Genomic DNA, 16,022 nt, shown 5'->3' with positions numbered 1-16,022 from the left:
AACAAGCAGTGATTGTTGTATATTTGTGGAGAAGGGAAGTATAAACATTTTCAAACTGATAACTGGTTATTCCATTGTGTCCTTACAACAATCTAGCCAGGCACACAAGGAATGTACTAATTCTCTTTCTGCATGTGAAAAACTTAAAAATTAACAAATAAGCCCACATCAGCTCCTCATCCTTAGGACATTGGGTAGTCTGTTCCAAACAGGGCCCCACTGTATTTGCCTTCAGAGTCACATATTCTGTATACTTTGAATTATGCTAGCGACATTAATTCTAAAAGGGAAAAAGACACACTAGCAGAAGTGAAAACTTCCAAAGGTCTCTTACTTCTTCGATGTTATACCCTCCATAGAGAGCAGCTAAGTAGCCACCCACAAAGGTGCCACCAGGGAGCAGATACAGGTAATTGTATTCTGGAGGATCCGTGGGCCGCTTGAACATGTCCAGCATTCTCTGAGTCACCAGAAAGCCACCTAGCAAGGAAACACAAACAGGCAAGAGGTGACACATCAGACAGCATGACTTTTGTTTTACATGCTACACTATCTTTCTTGATTTTAAGTATACCTTTATCACCAAGTATCACGGAAGGATGCTATTATTTCAAATAATAGTTTGATCCTCAAAAGCAAAAGCCACTCTACCATTAAAGCCTTAGGATGGATGGAGGATGGGGAACCCTAAATACAGTTAGGAAGAAAACTTGCTGTCAGAATGTAGGGCCAACTGTTTCCACGTGACAAACGGTAAATAGCCATGTAAAGGCTTGGAAATACAAAGGGTCAAAAGTCAGCATTTTCCTCTGACAGGTTACTCTGTTTACCAAACTCTAACAAACGATAAATAGCACACACTGCAACAACAGTCACTGGGTGCCTGGGACCCATTAAAGGAATTTTTAGCTATAAAATAGCATCAGATGAGTGTCATACATGAATGATGTGCTAGCCTGTCAGTTTTCAGGAACACACAACAGTCGTGATAAGGCAATAGACTAAAATCTTATCTGCATTTATACTCATTTACAGATGTCACGGTGAGAGCGGAAGTCAATGTTATCCAAAACCTTGCAGTCCACGACTTCCCAGTTAGCTTCTAGCAGGACATCACTGTGTAGCTGGGAGTATGGAGGCATTGGTTCTTTATCAATACAATTTCTAACCATTACAGATAGGCAAGATATTTGACTTTCCTTCAAAAGGAACATTTGTGGTCTGAGAGAAGTCATTTTTAAAGGAACAGGTAAATGCTTAAACTCAGAAAGTCTACTTTATACAACTTGGTATTTGCTTCCTATGTCCTTGTCAAAAAGAGTCTGGGCTCTTTCCTCCTCCTCCTCCTCCTCCTCCTCCTCCTCCTCCTCCTCCTCCTCCTCCTCCTCCTCCTCCTCCTCCTCCTCCTCCCCTCCTCCTCCTCCTCCTCCCCCTCCTTCTCCTCCTGCCCCTCCTCTTCCTCCCCCTCCTTCTCCTCCTGCCCCTCCTCCTCCTCTTCCTTCCCCTTTTCCTCCCCCTCCTTCTCCTCCTTTTCTTTGTCCTTCTCCTCCTCCCCCTCCTTCTCCTTCTTTTCTTTGTCTTCCCCCTCCTTCTCCTCCTCCTCTTCCCCCTCCTCCTGCCCCTCCTCCTACCTGCAATGTTGACTGACGATATAAATGTAGCAAGAGCAGCAAGACTCTGGGAAGTTGTGGAGGGATAAAAATATCCTCCCATCAATGCCAGCCCACCAACCGCAGTCAAACCTAGAAAGAAAGCATCAGCATGGTGAAAAATACAGTAACCTCTCCAAATTCAATGTGAAAACCCAAAACGTTTGTCCTATCAGGACCCAATACCCAAAGTCAAGGCAACCTTCTTATCACTTCAATCTTCCTGATCAAAAAGAGGCCTGTGCATCTTTCTTACTTGAAGTACTATCGTGGGAAAGGTTAACACATCCTCCTTTGGCATAAGGATCTGACCTTCAACTTTCTACCTGTGTTCTCAAAGTTACTAAAACAAGGCTTACAAGGAAGTGTGACTGTGAAAGCTACCTTGTAACCAAACTAGAGGGAACTAATCATGGTCCATGGGTATAGATCATGTTGCCACCAGTTTGAGCTTTCCTGCATACAGCACATTTTGAAACTGGATGTGCTCCCTATAGAAATCCTAGGAGCTATGCCTAGGACAGTCAAGAGATAATCACACCTTCGATCATGTTGGCTACTTAGATGGGGCTCATTCCCTTGCATCAACACCATTGCTAGAAGTCAAAGAGAATAGCTCCTTGCAGTCACATGTACTGCTATACAAACTCTCACCAAAGACAGATGCCTGGTACCATTCCTTGGCAAGCTGGCTCCTTACCCCTAACCATCATAGTCAACCAAAGCCATATGCAGCAGACTCTAGCCTTGCTAGATTCCATATTTTGTTGATTCTAAGAAGAGATCCTAAAGGTTGTTGTAACTGAATCTGTGAAACCCTCTCTGGTTTTAAATTTCACTAGTGGAATCCTTTCCTTAAAATACATGGTAAGTGAAAGCAATATTAATGGAGCCACACTGTCGGAAATGGGAATGCAGGAAGGACCGGCACAGTCTATGATATCTTCCTTGACAAGCCCGCTCACCCCTGGCAGTCCCCAAGTCACTAGTGACGGGTAGACACCAGGAGTTCATGATTTGAAACTGAACTTTATAAAGTACACTGAAACGACTCCTAGAGCTGAAAAGACCACGATGGCCTAAGCAGCAGAAAGAGGCAAAGGACCAACCTGAGATGGCATTGGTCACAGACATCAGCGGTGAGTGGAGAGCAGGGGTCACTCCCCAGACAGTGTGGTAACCAATAATGCCGGCCAGGCCAAACGTGGTCACCATCTGAGAGAAGGCCAGATTGGGGGCCACGACGCCCAAACCTAGCATCCCAGTGAGACCTAGAGGGAGAGAGAGAGAGAGAGAGAGGAGAGAATAAGATGGTCTATGATGACCTCAGGAAAATTAAAAACACATGCTCCTACACATACACACACTAAAGAATAGTGTTTTAAATTCTGTTCCCCTGCCAATAATAAGCAGACCTTTAAGACACCTGACCGTTAAGATGCAAGGGAGATAGATTATGGATAAAAATCAACCTTTCTGACCAAAGCAAAATGCAAAGACCTAGTAATATTTATGAGTTGCCTTCTTAACAACAGGTACGTTTCCCTATGCCCAACTTTGTCCTTGTCTCTGTTTTTACCGTTTACTGACAGGATCTCGTGTGTTTATACAAGCATTTTTATTCCCGAATTACAGGCCTACAGAAGAGCGACAGAGAGTGTTCTACTCAGGCGGGATATAACCTTTACAAGACAGGATTTTTATGAGGCCAATTTCATGTCACTCTCAGTTGTGGCTGAGAAAGAGAGGTTTTCAAAGACCAGGAAAGATTTCATTCACTCCAGCACCTCCCCAAAACATATGGCTTCCACCCACCCTGCCCAGGACAGAAATGTTGCAATTGCTCCTGAATCTGGACTGGACTGCTGGCCAGGACTGTCAGCTCCAGCCTCAGCACCAAGTCAGCAAACAGAGTTTTACAAAGAAAAGGGGGAGAAAAAACTACAAATTAAATTAAGAATGTGCAGGATACAAACAGTCCGCTCTGAACATACAGCTTTAATTATCGCCTTCCTTAACAGCAAACATGTGGATGGCTATTCTGCAACAGAAGAAAGGGTTACCTAGTGGTCAGTAAAAAACAGAAACACTGAGTTATGGGGGAGCTACAAGTGTTCTTTCCTGAATAACAGAGGTCCTTGGGTTCTTGGCAGTACCTAATACCTTATCAGTGGCACGGCTGAACAAACAGCTATGAAATGACATTAATTTTACTTTAAGGTAACTGTTTGTTTGTTTGTTTGTTTGTGTATTTATTTGTTTGTATTTCAAGACAGCACTGGCTGTCCTGGAACTCACTTGTAGACCAGGCTAGGCTTGAACTTAGATACCTACCTGCCTCTGCCTCCCCAGTGCTGGGATTGAATTGTGCTCCTCTACCACCCAGAAAGTTGGTTCTTCTTAATGTAGAGTTCCCTATTCATAGTATTTCAAAAGTTCTAACACATGGCTTGTTGAACCTCTAGAGAAGTGCCAGGTAAGTGTGCTGGCTGTCCAGTTAATGAGAAGACATTCTTTTCTATAGGGTTCTAGTTAGCCAGACTTTATTCAGTCAGACTGAGTAATTCAAGGCCTCTTCCTGCTGCTTGCTAGTGGCCTGTTTACAGACCTGAAGTGCGCCTCTGTGCTTCAGTGTCCCCATCCATAATATTATTAACCCTCTGTGTCTTTATCTTTAAAAAAAAAAAAAAGAATATAATAGTATTCCCCCATTACTGAGTTTTTCTAAGGCTAATGAACTAAGGTGTATGAAGCATGGAGCAGAAGGCCTGGGGCTTGTTAAATGCTAGCCTCTATTCTGATCTTATGACCAGAAAGTACTAACTCAGCAAAATACACTGTGCCCCATGTTAGGCAAAGACACAGTGAGTATAACATGTGGGAAGGTTTTCTTACCAACTCTTTAATTGTTTAGCAGAAATCCCTCGACTCGATAAGTAAGACAGAAACCTAGAAAAATAAATCGTCACATACGCCCTGCACCCTTAGATACACTCTTCTGCATCTCAAAGAGAAATGGAAACCTGCGGTTCTGCCTAGGAAACACCCATGAACAATGCAATCATTCTATTTCTCCCCCCCCCCTTTTTTAAAACAAGCCAAGTGCAAGCGGGGACACCGCTCACAATGCGCCCCAGCAGAAGCTCTTCAAACATCTTGCCGAGCCTTGCTCTCTGCTCAAGGAGAGTTACACATTTGGCTTTAAGACATCTGGGCTCACATGGGAATTCGGGGAATGCTGAGCCTACAAGAATCCTGTGCGCCTGCTGCTGCTCCCTTAATTTGTTAGAGTTTTTGTTTTGTTCTCTGCTTTGACGCTAAGCAGAGCTAAGCATGTTTAATTCCTTCTGTGAGGAAGAAAGCAATTTCCAATCAAATACCCACATCTCGGCAATACACAGCCAGAACAAATATGTCTCGCTATTTTACGGTAATTCTTCAGTGATTTCACAAAGATGAATCTAAAAAAAAAAACCTTGTGGTCAGTTTTAAAGAAAGAAATCAAAGTTGAAATATTAAACCCTTTTAGTAGGTAACTTAGAATGTTAGTCCAAAATGCAAGGTTATCCTGTACCTCTTACTACTTAGAATTCAAATGAGTGTTCCTCGGTCTTATCCAATTACCTAATAGCCACAGCTAAATGTCCACAAAGCACAAAAAGACCTTAACCAGACTTTAACTCCCTGACACTGTTTCTCAATAGCGTTGATAATAGGTAATATTGGTGACTATACAGAAGATGTTTCCTGTAAAATGTATCAAAGTGTTATTCCATGTCTTTACTCCAGTACTTAACACAGTGCCTGAGTGATTTGGGGTAATCACTGTGGTCTCCAAGTCCACAGAGAAGTAACATGCGGAAAAGTCAAACCTATCGGGTCCCATGCAAAAGAATCCAAAGAGCAGCAACAGTATTTCAATTATATAACGTGACAATTTCCATCCTACAGACAAAACTCAGCTAGGGCTAAGCCTTAATAAATGTGATCCTCACCTGCCGAGTACACAGACGCTGTCGTCAGTGTCTTCGTGTACATTGAGACAGTGCCTGCTTTCTCTGCTTCTAGCTCAGCCACGGTCTTCTGTTTGACTGGGGCTTCTTCAGGAATATTCTTTGGTGTGGGAGCTGGGAAAATCACATTGCCATCCTAACCAATATTAGGAAACAATATTTCTTAAAGTCAAATTGGCGTTTGTCAAACTTACAACAGAAGACAGTGCATGCTGAAAAAAAAACTGTAACTATAACTTTAATATATATAAATTCATATAATTTCCAAAATGGGTATATAAGTGAACAATGTTTGCATTGCACACGTGTAATTTTTATATGTCTGGGACACATAGAGAAGAATAATGTTCAAACCCTGAAAAGTTTGTACATGGGAGAACAATTCATTTTTTTACTTTATTAAGTTTCTGCCCCCGGTTTTCAAAAGTGATGTATGTTTTTCAATGACTCATACATACTTGGGTCTTTGGAATGCTTCCCTTGAGTCATTCTCTGTTTTTACATAATTTCCACTGACATGCCAATGATGTGTTCAAACCCATCTCTATTCCATAATGTCCATAGTTCTTCAAGGACAGAAGTCGTAAGTCCGGCTCACAGGAAGGACACAGGAAGAAGGGGACCCCTACCTTCATCACCACTGTTCCTCGAATGACGTGACTCATTGTACCAAAGTCAAAGTCATCCTTCACTTCAAAGTGAAAATTGTCCTTGTCAGGGCTGATGGCCTTCAGGAGTTTGGTGATGTTGTTGGAATAGAGAGTGCTTGCCTGAGTGGCCATCCGGCTGGGAAGATCTGTGTAGCCGATGTGAGTAATTCCCTAAGTGAAAAAGCATATTTTCACAAAGGTTGATTCCCTACACTTCCATTCCCTCTAGAACAATCCTCACATATAGTACCTACCTTTATAGATATATATACATACATACTTACAAATGTAAGCATACATTTTTAAATGACCTTTAATTATTCCCATTTTTTAAATCTTTTTTCCAAGACTTCATGGTTGGTTGGTATTTTTTTAAACTTTAAAACTTCAATTGTTCCAAATACTTAAAGGAATATATAGCCCTTACTGAGGATTTGGGGCAGAGCTCTGTGGAAGAATTCTTGCCTAGCATGCGCGAAGCACTGGGTGTGATTCCCAACACTAAAAAAAGGCATTTTTTTTGGTTTTTTTTTTTTTTTGGATTTTGGTTTTTTCGAGACAGGGTTTCTCTGTATAGCCCTGGCTGTCCTGGAACTCACTCTGTAGACCAGGCTGGCCTCAAACTCAGAAATCCGCCTGCCTCTGCCTCCCAGAGTGCTGGGATTACAGGCCTGCGCCACCACCGCCCGGCTAAAAAAAGGCATTTTAAAGGAGGGAGGAGACCTCATTTGGGGGATGGAAATAGGACCCAAGAAGCACTGGGAGACGGACTGTAGAGTTAATACGATCCAATACATTGTAGGTGTGCATTGAATTCTCAAAGGATTAGTAAAAATATTTTTTATATGTCACCAATCACTAAATATCAGAATACGGAGGCAGAAGAGGCTTTCATGCTATACCTTATGAACATAAAGTTCTCCCGGCTTAGTTGTTTCAAAGTTTCCACCAGCCTCGGCAGCTAGATCCACAACAACTGAACCTTCCTTCATGGACTCGATCATTTCTTTACTAAATAACACAGGAGCTTTCTTCCCTGATCAAATCAAAGGAAATGGTACAAATTAGTATATTGTTCTAATGGCAACAGTAGTCTCTAGGGACGGCTATGGTGGTGTCTGGCCATTCAAGGTTGGGTTGTGTGAAACTCCAGTTCTTTACGAGATACTCCTAAGGCTAGGGCGCGAGTGAGCGGGCCCGTCTCTTTGAGAAAGGATGTATGTGTGGGCTGCAGAGGACCCATTCAGCTGGCGGGCAGTCCTCACCACATGCTTGGCCTGAGTGATCTCGGCCATGCTCTTCCCAGCTGGCTTACATCTTGGACCATTTACCGAGAGATTTTCCTTGTTCAAAAAGAAAAACGTGAAATAAGCCATCATGGAAACTATGTTCGCCCAAGCTGAACAATTCACAAAGGTCACACATGTCAAGAGTACATTCAGGACTAATTTATGAATTATGAAATAGAATATTTCCATTCCTCTTAGCAAATGTCACCAGATTTTTCCAACTCATTATCTACCTTAATGTAACACAGGGTAGCGACTAGAAGAGACCAGAGAGCACTGTGAAATAAACAGTATGGCTCTGTATAGCTCCAAAGGGTTGGGAAGCATGCCTGTTCTTGTATTCCCAGCTATTGATCTGATGCCTATGAAGGCGACCCTATCTATATCTGGTGCTGGGAGTGCAGAAGTAGATAAACAGCAACGTTCCCTGTTCTCACGGGACACATCGTGCTCATGTGCTATTTCACAGTTTAATCTCACAGCGTGTTTTAGGAGGCTCTCTGTAGTTCCTATAGAGCAGCAGGTCTTACCCTTTGGGTCATGACCCCTTTGGAGGTTAAACAACCCATCACAGGGGTCACATATCAGATTGTCTGCATATTAGATATTTGCATGATGATTCATAACAGTAGCCAAATTTCAGTTAGGAGGCAGCAACAAAAATAATTGTAAGGTTGGGGGTCACCATAACATAAGGAACTGTATTAAAGGGTCATGGGATTAGGAAGGCTGATAACCACAGATTTTACATATATATATGTATGTATGTATGTATGTATCTCCCAACAAATACCAGAACCAAAATACAAATAGACTTGCAAGATTGGTAGAACAAAACCAGGGCACCAACAACCTCATTTCTACTCCTCTTTTTTTAATTTTATGTTTACATGTTTTAGAAAAAAAAACAGTCTTATACACTGACATTATATTTGTATTAAAATCATCTCATTATGAAAATGCTTAACTGATTTGTAGTACATAAGAAAACTATTATGAAGACATATGTGGGTGTTTTGTGGTTACCTCAATCTTTTTGGTATAATCTTCAAACAAGAAGTCCACAATGAGTCCGAATGCTTATTCCTGAAGGCTTTCTCCCCTGGCGGGATGGTGCTTTCTAACAGGGCCGCTCACGGCTTCCCCTTCTGGGCCATCCATCAGCAACACTAGACTGGCTACCAGAGCACGCCTTGAATGACGTGACTCTCCTTTCTGAGTCTCCATAAAGGATCAAGAGGCACTTTCCCCCAAGGCTCAAAGTTATGGCTAGCAACAGCGATTTTTCCAAACTCCTTGGCAGTAATCCTTTCCCTTTCTTTCCCCAAGTAGTAAACAAAGGCACCTTGAATACTTCCCTGAGCCTTGAGAACCTGAGAAGGCTGAATAGGGAATCACCAGTGGCTGAGCCCTGCATCCACAGGAAGGCAGCCCTGAAGCGCTTGCCTGCCCTTTCCAGATGTGTCCTGTCATCACCACCCCACCCTTCTGTCCATAGCTGAGACTTAAATCAGCAACCTTCCTGCACAGCTTTTACACCCATCTTACTTACAGTCTCCAGGCTTGGGCCTATAGGCCTAAAAACAATCGTTTCAGATATAGGATGACCCCCTCTGGCTTCTGACTAAACAGAAAAACTGTGGCCGTTGATGCCAAATTTTTACTCGGCATCTAACTAATTTGTTCTGCCACAGTCATGCTAGATTCTTTTTTATCTGTACAGGATACTAAAGAGCCTAAGATTTCAGGCTCCTTAGAAAGCACGAAGGGTACAATCCATCTCTAATTTTATTTATTCAACTTTTACATTATTAAATTTGGCAGCAGCTGACACTGCCTTGAGAAGCACCTGTGCACATTGGTGTCTTGATATAATTTAGGTGGTTTGGTTTTTATTACTGTTCTGAAATTCAATCATTTTTAAGAAAATAGCACATTATTTCAGACCCTAACTTAGGGTAAGGACCATAGGGTATCATCAGAACCATTTGAAAACCTTGCCAGGTACATGCCTGTAACATAATACTCATACAACAGGGGCCGCTCCGTCAGAAGTTCAAGGCTAGTGCTTGCTACATAGTGAATTCAAGTCGGGCCTAAGAGAACATGAGAATCCCTCTCAAATCACATCCTCCTCTCCGCGAAACTACAAGTTATAGAGAGACGGCAGAGGGAATATTTACAAACATGAAATACGGGCTAGAAATAGAAAGAGGTCAGCCAGCTGTTTACTGTGCCGGGGCCATGGTTTCACCCTCTAGCACCAAACCAGCAAACAAACAAAAACACAAGAAATAACTGCAAGCCAAAAGCACGAAGCAGAGCTGTTGAGGTGGCTTGGTGGGTAAGAGCATTTGCCACCAAATCTGACAAGCGCATTTGACCCCTGGGACTCACACGTAGGGACAATCAACTCCCACAAGTTGTCCCCTGACCTCCACGTGACTCCACTGGCACTCAGCACTCCCTATCCCCAAACACACAGACGCTTCAAAGAATTAAAATGCAATTTTAAAGCATATAACAGGGTATGTGTATTTAAAATATACATACCTACTTTATATCTGCATACATAAGACATTCCATATGACATGTAACAAATTTGTTCCTTCATATAGCACTTGCCAATACCAGAGTATATTTAAGTGATGAAGCTAATTAATTAATTAATTCTCTGTGCTTTTGCTTATCTCCCAAATGTCCTAATTTAACAATGAAGACATCTTAGCAAGGGCTCCAGAGAAGACAATGAGGGAGAGAACAGGGCAGCCGCCTGCAAACACTCACATGGGGATAGGGGTTTTGGTTTGTTTAGTTTTTTTGTTTTTTTTTTTAATTCTGGAAACATCAAAAATAAAGATTAAAAACAGAAGGGGGAAAGATATAGCCAAAAGAGAAGCAGGATAGTGGAGAGAGTTCCAAATGAGCAGATCCTCAAAAGAACAGGTCAAGAGGGAGAAAGAATGGGAGGGCGATTTCAACATCGTATCTTAGTATAACAGCCTAATATGACAAAAATGTAACTGCATGATAAACACAGTATTGAAAAACGAAGGAAGGAAGGAAGGAAGGAAGGAAGGAAGGAAGGAAGGAAGGAAGGAAGGAAGGAAGGAAGAAGGGGTAGTAAATGGTTTTGTTAGGTTTGGAGGAATGTTTTCTATTCACAATGAACTTCAAATTTTTAACTAAGGTACAGGTAGATCATACTAAATCATAAGCGAACTGACAAGGAAAAAGAAAAGGAAAGCAAAACCCTTTTGAATCCCTCTCTGATCTGTGGACTTAAAAAGGAATTTCCTAAATTTAAAACAATAAGGAAAATTACAAAAGAAACACCAGCCAACTAAAATAAACAAAGCCAGGAGAGGAAATTGGATTCCTATACACTACACACACACACACACACACACACACACACACATATACAAATGTGGACACAGACACATACACACACAGCAAGACACAATCACAGAGACACAAATCCCATTACAGATGGTTGTGAGCCACCATGTGGTTGCTTGGAATTGAACTCAGGACCTATGGAAGAGCAGTCAGTGCTCTTAACCTCTGAGGCATCTCTCCAGCCCTTAAAAGATCTTAATAGACAACTGACAACATAAACACATGATTAATTCAAAGACCAGTAACAGAGGAGGAGGAGGAGGAGGAGATGGAAAAAACAGTATAATTCAGGAGAATTAGAAAAATATAAGTATAAAAAGTGGGAATTTTGGCTTCTCAAACTAAGAGTCAAAAGCAATATAAGAATAGAGGTGGGTGAAGCAGATGACAGAGGGCTAAGAGGTGAGTATGATCAAAATACATTATATGCACATATAAAATGTAAAGTTTACATAGGCTAATAAATAATTAGTATACCCCATATTGAAATGAAACAATTAACTGAACAATCTCAATGAGATTATGAACAGCAAAATCTTTCAAGAAAGCAGTTTTTTAGGTGTAAGTTGGCAAAAATAAGATCCAGAATTCACCCCTCCCCCATTAGTTTTACTTTTAAAACCCTCATTACTTTGGAGAAGTACATGAAAACACAGATATAGAAAGTGTTCTCAGAGTTTTGGTTTTATGCTGACAAAAAAGCAGAAGTAAACTCAAATTTCAACTTTGGGTAGAGCTAAAAATTTGTATTTGAAAAGAAAACCCTACAAAACCATTAAGACAATCTGACAGAGCTCCGATCATTAGGTTGCATCAAACACTTCCACAGTACTAAATGGTGGGGAAATGAGCAACATCTTGACCCCAGTACTGCAAAACTGTACTGAAGGGAAAGGCTCCAACTGTGAACAGTGTGTCTAGCTAAACTGAGATTGCAGATTATTTTTATTTTCTGTCGTGCTTTATTTCATCTCTAGCAAAAGTCATCTAACCTTTTTAATTTGTGTGTGTGTGTGTGTGTGTATGTGTGTGTGTGTGTGTGTTCTATGCATGTGTATGTGCTTGTGTGCACACATGGAGATGGGGTATTGCACATACTTGCATGTAAAAGTCAGAGGTCAATGTCTTCCTCTATCAACTTGTTGTCGTTACTGTTATTACTATTGTTGCCGTTGCTGTTATTTTAGACAGGGTCATTCACTGAACCTGGAGCTTACTGACTGGCTGGGCTGCCTGGCCAGGAGGCTCTGGGAATCCCCGGCTCCTTCCCAGCAGCTCTCGAGTTATGGACGCACACACTACCAGGTTTTCTCTTCACGTGAGCGTGGGAGATCAGAACTCTGGTCTTGACACTCGCTTGTGCCATCTCTCCAGCCTCACAGACTATTTTTGTTTAGAAAAGAAAAGTTTCCTGAAGGATCACAGCCAATTCTTGCTTTAAAATTATGGTTAGATATTTATTACCAAAAAAATTAAAATAACTAAGGAAAAAAAAAAACCAACAACGGACTGGCCTATTTACTTCTAACCAAAAAAGCTCCGAGTGGATTGACCTACTCTCCACACTACAAACAGAGCTGTGCTGAGGCCCGCCCATAAGAGGACAAAGATGGAGAAAGAGAAATTCTATGCAGACTTCTCACATTATGTAATGGCAAAGTCCAACCTCCACTGCAAAATCTCTCAAACAGAACAATAAAACAAAATAAGAATTTGATACTTTCTAGGACATAAATGCAGAAGGCAGAGGCGCTAGCTAACCAAAGCGTGGGTAGGAGGTCTGGAGGAGGCCTTATTGCTTTCTTGCTTTTTGAGGTACACGTAGGTTTTCCCATTCTGAAAGCACAATTTTATTAATTTAAAATCATTTATCTAAAAAAGATGGGATTTACAAACAGGCCGGGATTGTTATACTTCCAAGCACCACCCATCTAAAATTAAATAAATAAATATTTTTTAAGTGAACAATAAGAAAAAATCATTTTCCTGGCGAGAACTGCACTGAGAGGTTTGACACAATCTTCCTGAAATGTTCCTTGGCCTTTCTGGTTCACGGACATTGAGTTCCTCTGGTAAGGTTACTCAGTCCCTTCCCACTGGGAGTTAGTTCCTTTCTTCTGCCAGGACAATGGTAAGACATCAGAGCTCACAGTCAATCATTCAGATGTTCACTCATTCACTAATTCAGTCAATGGCCACTTAGTGCCTGACCCGCCACCTATGGGCCAAAACTAAAAGGAAATACTTATAGCTCTCAATTTTAAACTATTTTAAATTTTAAACTGACTACTTTTTAAAATTGATAAAACCGTGTTTTAAAAGTCGATGAACTGACTCCTAATGATATTCTGCTATACTCATCAATCAGTGCTTAGCCCAACTGTCATCAGAGAGGCATCTTCTAGCATCTGCTGGGAGCACATGCAGAGGCCCAGAGCCAAACACTAAGGCAGGGCCAGAGGGATCCTGCGGAAGAGGGGGAGAAGGATTGTAGGAGCCAGAGGGGCCAAGGACACCAAAGAACTCTGCCTACAGAATCAACGAAGCAGACTCACAGAGTCTGAAGTGACAGTTGATGACCCTGTCTGGGTCTGAGCTCGGTCCTCTCCGTGTGTGTGTGTGTGTGTGTGTGTGTGTGTGTGTGTGTGTGTGTTATAGTCGTGTGGCTTGGTGCTCTTGTGGGACTCCTAACAATGGGGGTGGAGCTGTCCCTGACTCTTTTGCCTGCTCTTGGGATTCTTTTCTTCCTCCGGGGTTGCCTTTCTCCAGCCTTGATATAAGGGTTTGGTGCCTAGTCTTACTGTATCTTCTGCCGTGTTTGGTTGATATCCGTGGCAGGCCTGTTCTTTCCTGAAGGGAAATGGTAAAGGGAGAGATGGAAGAAGAGGAGAAACTGGGGTGAGTGGAGGGAGGGAATATAATGCCTAAGAGAAGAATAAAAATAAACATTTTAAAAAATTGTCATGGACCTGGAGGTCAGGGCCTCCTTTCTCTGAGAACAGCAGCAGGATGCTAAAAAAAAAAATCTCATCTGGTGAGGGCTATAGCTAAGTTGTAGAGCAGCTGACTAGCATGCACCTTAAGCCCTAGTGCCCAAATAAACAAATATATCATCTGGAAAACTGAAGTATGCCATTCTCTGTTCAATTAACTGCTGGGTGGGATAGATAGGAGCATTTCCCATTAGTGCAAGGGCTCTCTGAATCTCTGTGGTGCACCATAAGTGTGGCAGTTCATTCTACAAGCATTTTTTTATATAAGCATGTATGGATGTAACTCGTATAAACTGTGTTTGAGTCAGATCCACAGGCTGGACTCAAACTTGCTACGCAGTCAAAGATGGCAATGAACTGGTAATCCTCCTGCCTCTGCTTTCCAGGTGCTGGAGTTGCAGACATGAGCTTCTAGGCTCATCCAAAACTTATTTTGAAGGGGGGGGGAGAGAAAAATAAAATAAAATTTATTTTGAGATGTTAATGAGCATACAGAATCTTTTCAATAATCATGACTTCCTCAATAAATCTACACTGAGATGTGGTTTGAAAGCATTCAAATTAAACGCAAGTAAAAAAAAAAAACCTATTAAATTCTGAAAACAATTTCAACAACTTACTGACATAGGGCAAAAGAATATACCCTTGGTTTCTCTACAACACTAAATTCAAAATGTCATTTCAGTTAAACTAAATAACAACGACTAACTGCTTACTGGAAGATTTTGTAATGTACCTCTCTGAATAAATCAAGGCAAACATGATCATCCAAAATCAATAAATTCTCTTGGGTCTATCATATTGGAAAAAGAATCCAATCTGCACAGCCAAATTTGATCAAGGATCGGGGAAAGAGAGAGGGAAGGCGGAGGGGGAGAGGAGAAGACGGAGGAAGAAGGAAAGGAGAGGAGGGGAGGGGAGGGAAGGGAAGGGGCCAGGAGGTGAGGGGACAGGAGAAGAGAGGAGAAGAGGGGAGGAGAGAAAAGGGGGAGAGGAGAGAGAAGAGGAGAGGAATTAAGAAGAAGCCACAAAAACTATTAAGAACAAAAAGACAGCAAGATGAAATGGATTAACCACAAGTTTTTATAATGATTCCAAAAAGCACAGAGAATTATTTACTGGAATTACTCAATGACATGTAATCATGGGGAAATTCCTGACTTCCTGGCCCATAAAGCATCAAATTAGAGGCTCAAGAAAAGCTTTCTGCCTTAACCCAGCATGATAAAGTTAACTCCATACTCACTGATGCCCAATAGAGAGAATCTGTTTACCTAAAACCAAGATAGACCCGGCACAAACAAGCACGATGAAGGACAGTCTCAATACTATGTATTACCTAAACGTAAAACTAAACCTCTCAAGAAAACAGTAGAAGCATCAGTGTTTTACATATTAAGAAATTTCATTATAAACTGGGTGTAGGGGCCTATGTGTGTAGTCCTAGCACTTGGGAGATGAAAGCTAGAATTCAACTTAATCATCAGCTACAGAACAAGCAAGACCAGCCTGCATTACAGGAGACCCTGTCAGGAGGAGGAGGAAGAAGAGGAAGAAGATAAAGAGGAGGAGGAAGAGGAGGAAGAAGATGAAGAAGAAGATAAAGAGGAAGAAGAAGAGGAGGAAGAGGAAGAAGGAAAGATCTATTATAACAAGAATTTTTACTGTTATGGCAAGTTCATATTCATATGCAAATATGAATATGACCGATCCTCCATAGCCTTGCATATTTGGGGTTTAATTGCTAATGGGATTTTGGGAAATGACTAAATCCAGAGGGCACTGACTTAACAAATAGATTAATTCCTTGGTAGATTCATACTCTGATGACATTTTTGGAATGTGGGATAAAATAGAAGCTGGGAGGGCTTCTTGGAGAAATGGGTCCCTGAGGACATCTGTGGAGAGATAGCATCTCTTTCCTCGCTCCTCACCTCCTTCCTGCCCACCAGGAACTAAGGGACTCTGATGCATTTGTTGGGGGGCGCATTATCATAGCCTTCAGAATTTGTATGTAGAATTCCTA

The 16,022-nt window shown here is 41.6% G+C and overlaps 1 protein-coding gene across 3 annotated transcripts in view; it reads right to left on the bottom strand.

Annotated features, from left to right (window-relative positions):
* Nnt (nicotinamide nucleotide transhydrogenase) overlaps nt 1–16,022 on the bottom strand; it is a 92,639-nt gene that overhangs the window by 41,285 nt on the left and 35,332 nt on the right. For all 3 annotated transcript variants that reach the window (XM_052159567.1, XM_052159565.1, XM_052159564.1), the window contains exons 8-13: nt 7,215–7,348; nt 6,292–6,483; nt 5,645–5,798; nt 2,759–2,920; nt 1,632–1,742; nt 335–480 (exon numbers count right to left, since the gene is read on the bottom strand). In XM_052159567.1, coding sequence (XP_052015527.1) covers nt 335–480; nt 1,632–1,742; nt 2,759–2,920; nt 5,645–5,798; nt 6,292–6,483; nt 7,215–7,348 — 899 coding nt within the window. The remainder of the gene's footprint in view (nt 1–334; nt 481–1,631; nt 1,743–2,758; nt 2,921–5,644; nt 5,799–6,291; nt 6,484–7,214; nt 7,349–16,022) is intronic.

Source organism: Apodemus sylvaticus, chromosome 16 (assembly GCF_947179515.1).
Source record: "Apodemus sylvaticus chromosome 16, mApoSyl1.1, whole genome shotgun sequence".
Classification (NCBI taxonomy): domain Eukaryota; kingdom Metazoa; phylum Chordata; class Mammalia; order Rodentia; family Muridae; genus Apodemus; species Apodemus sylvaticus.
Note: the sequence above shows the minus strand (reverse complement) of the source record. Positions and strands in the feature narration are given on the sequence as shown.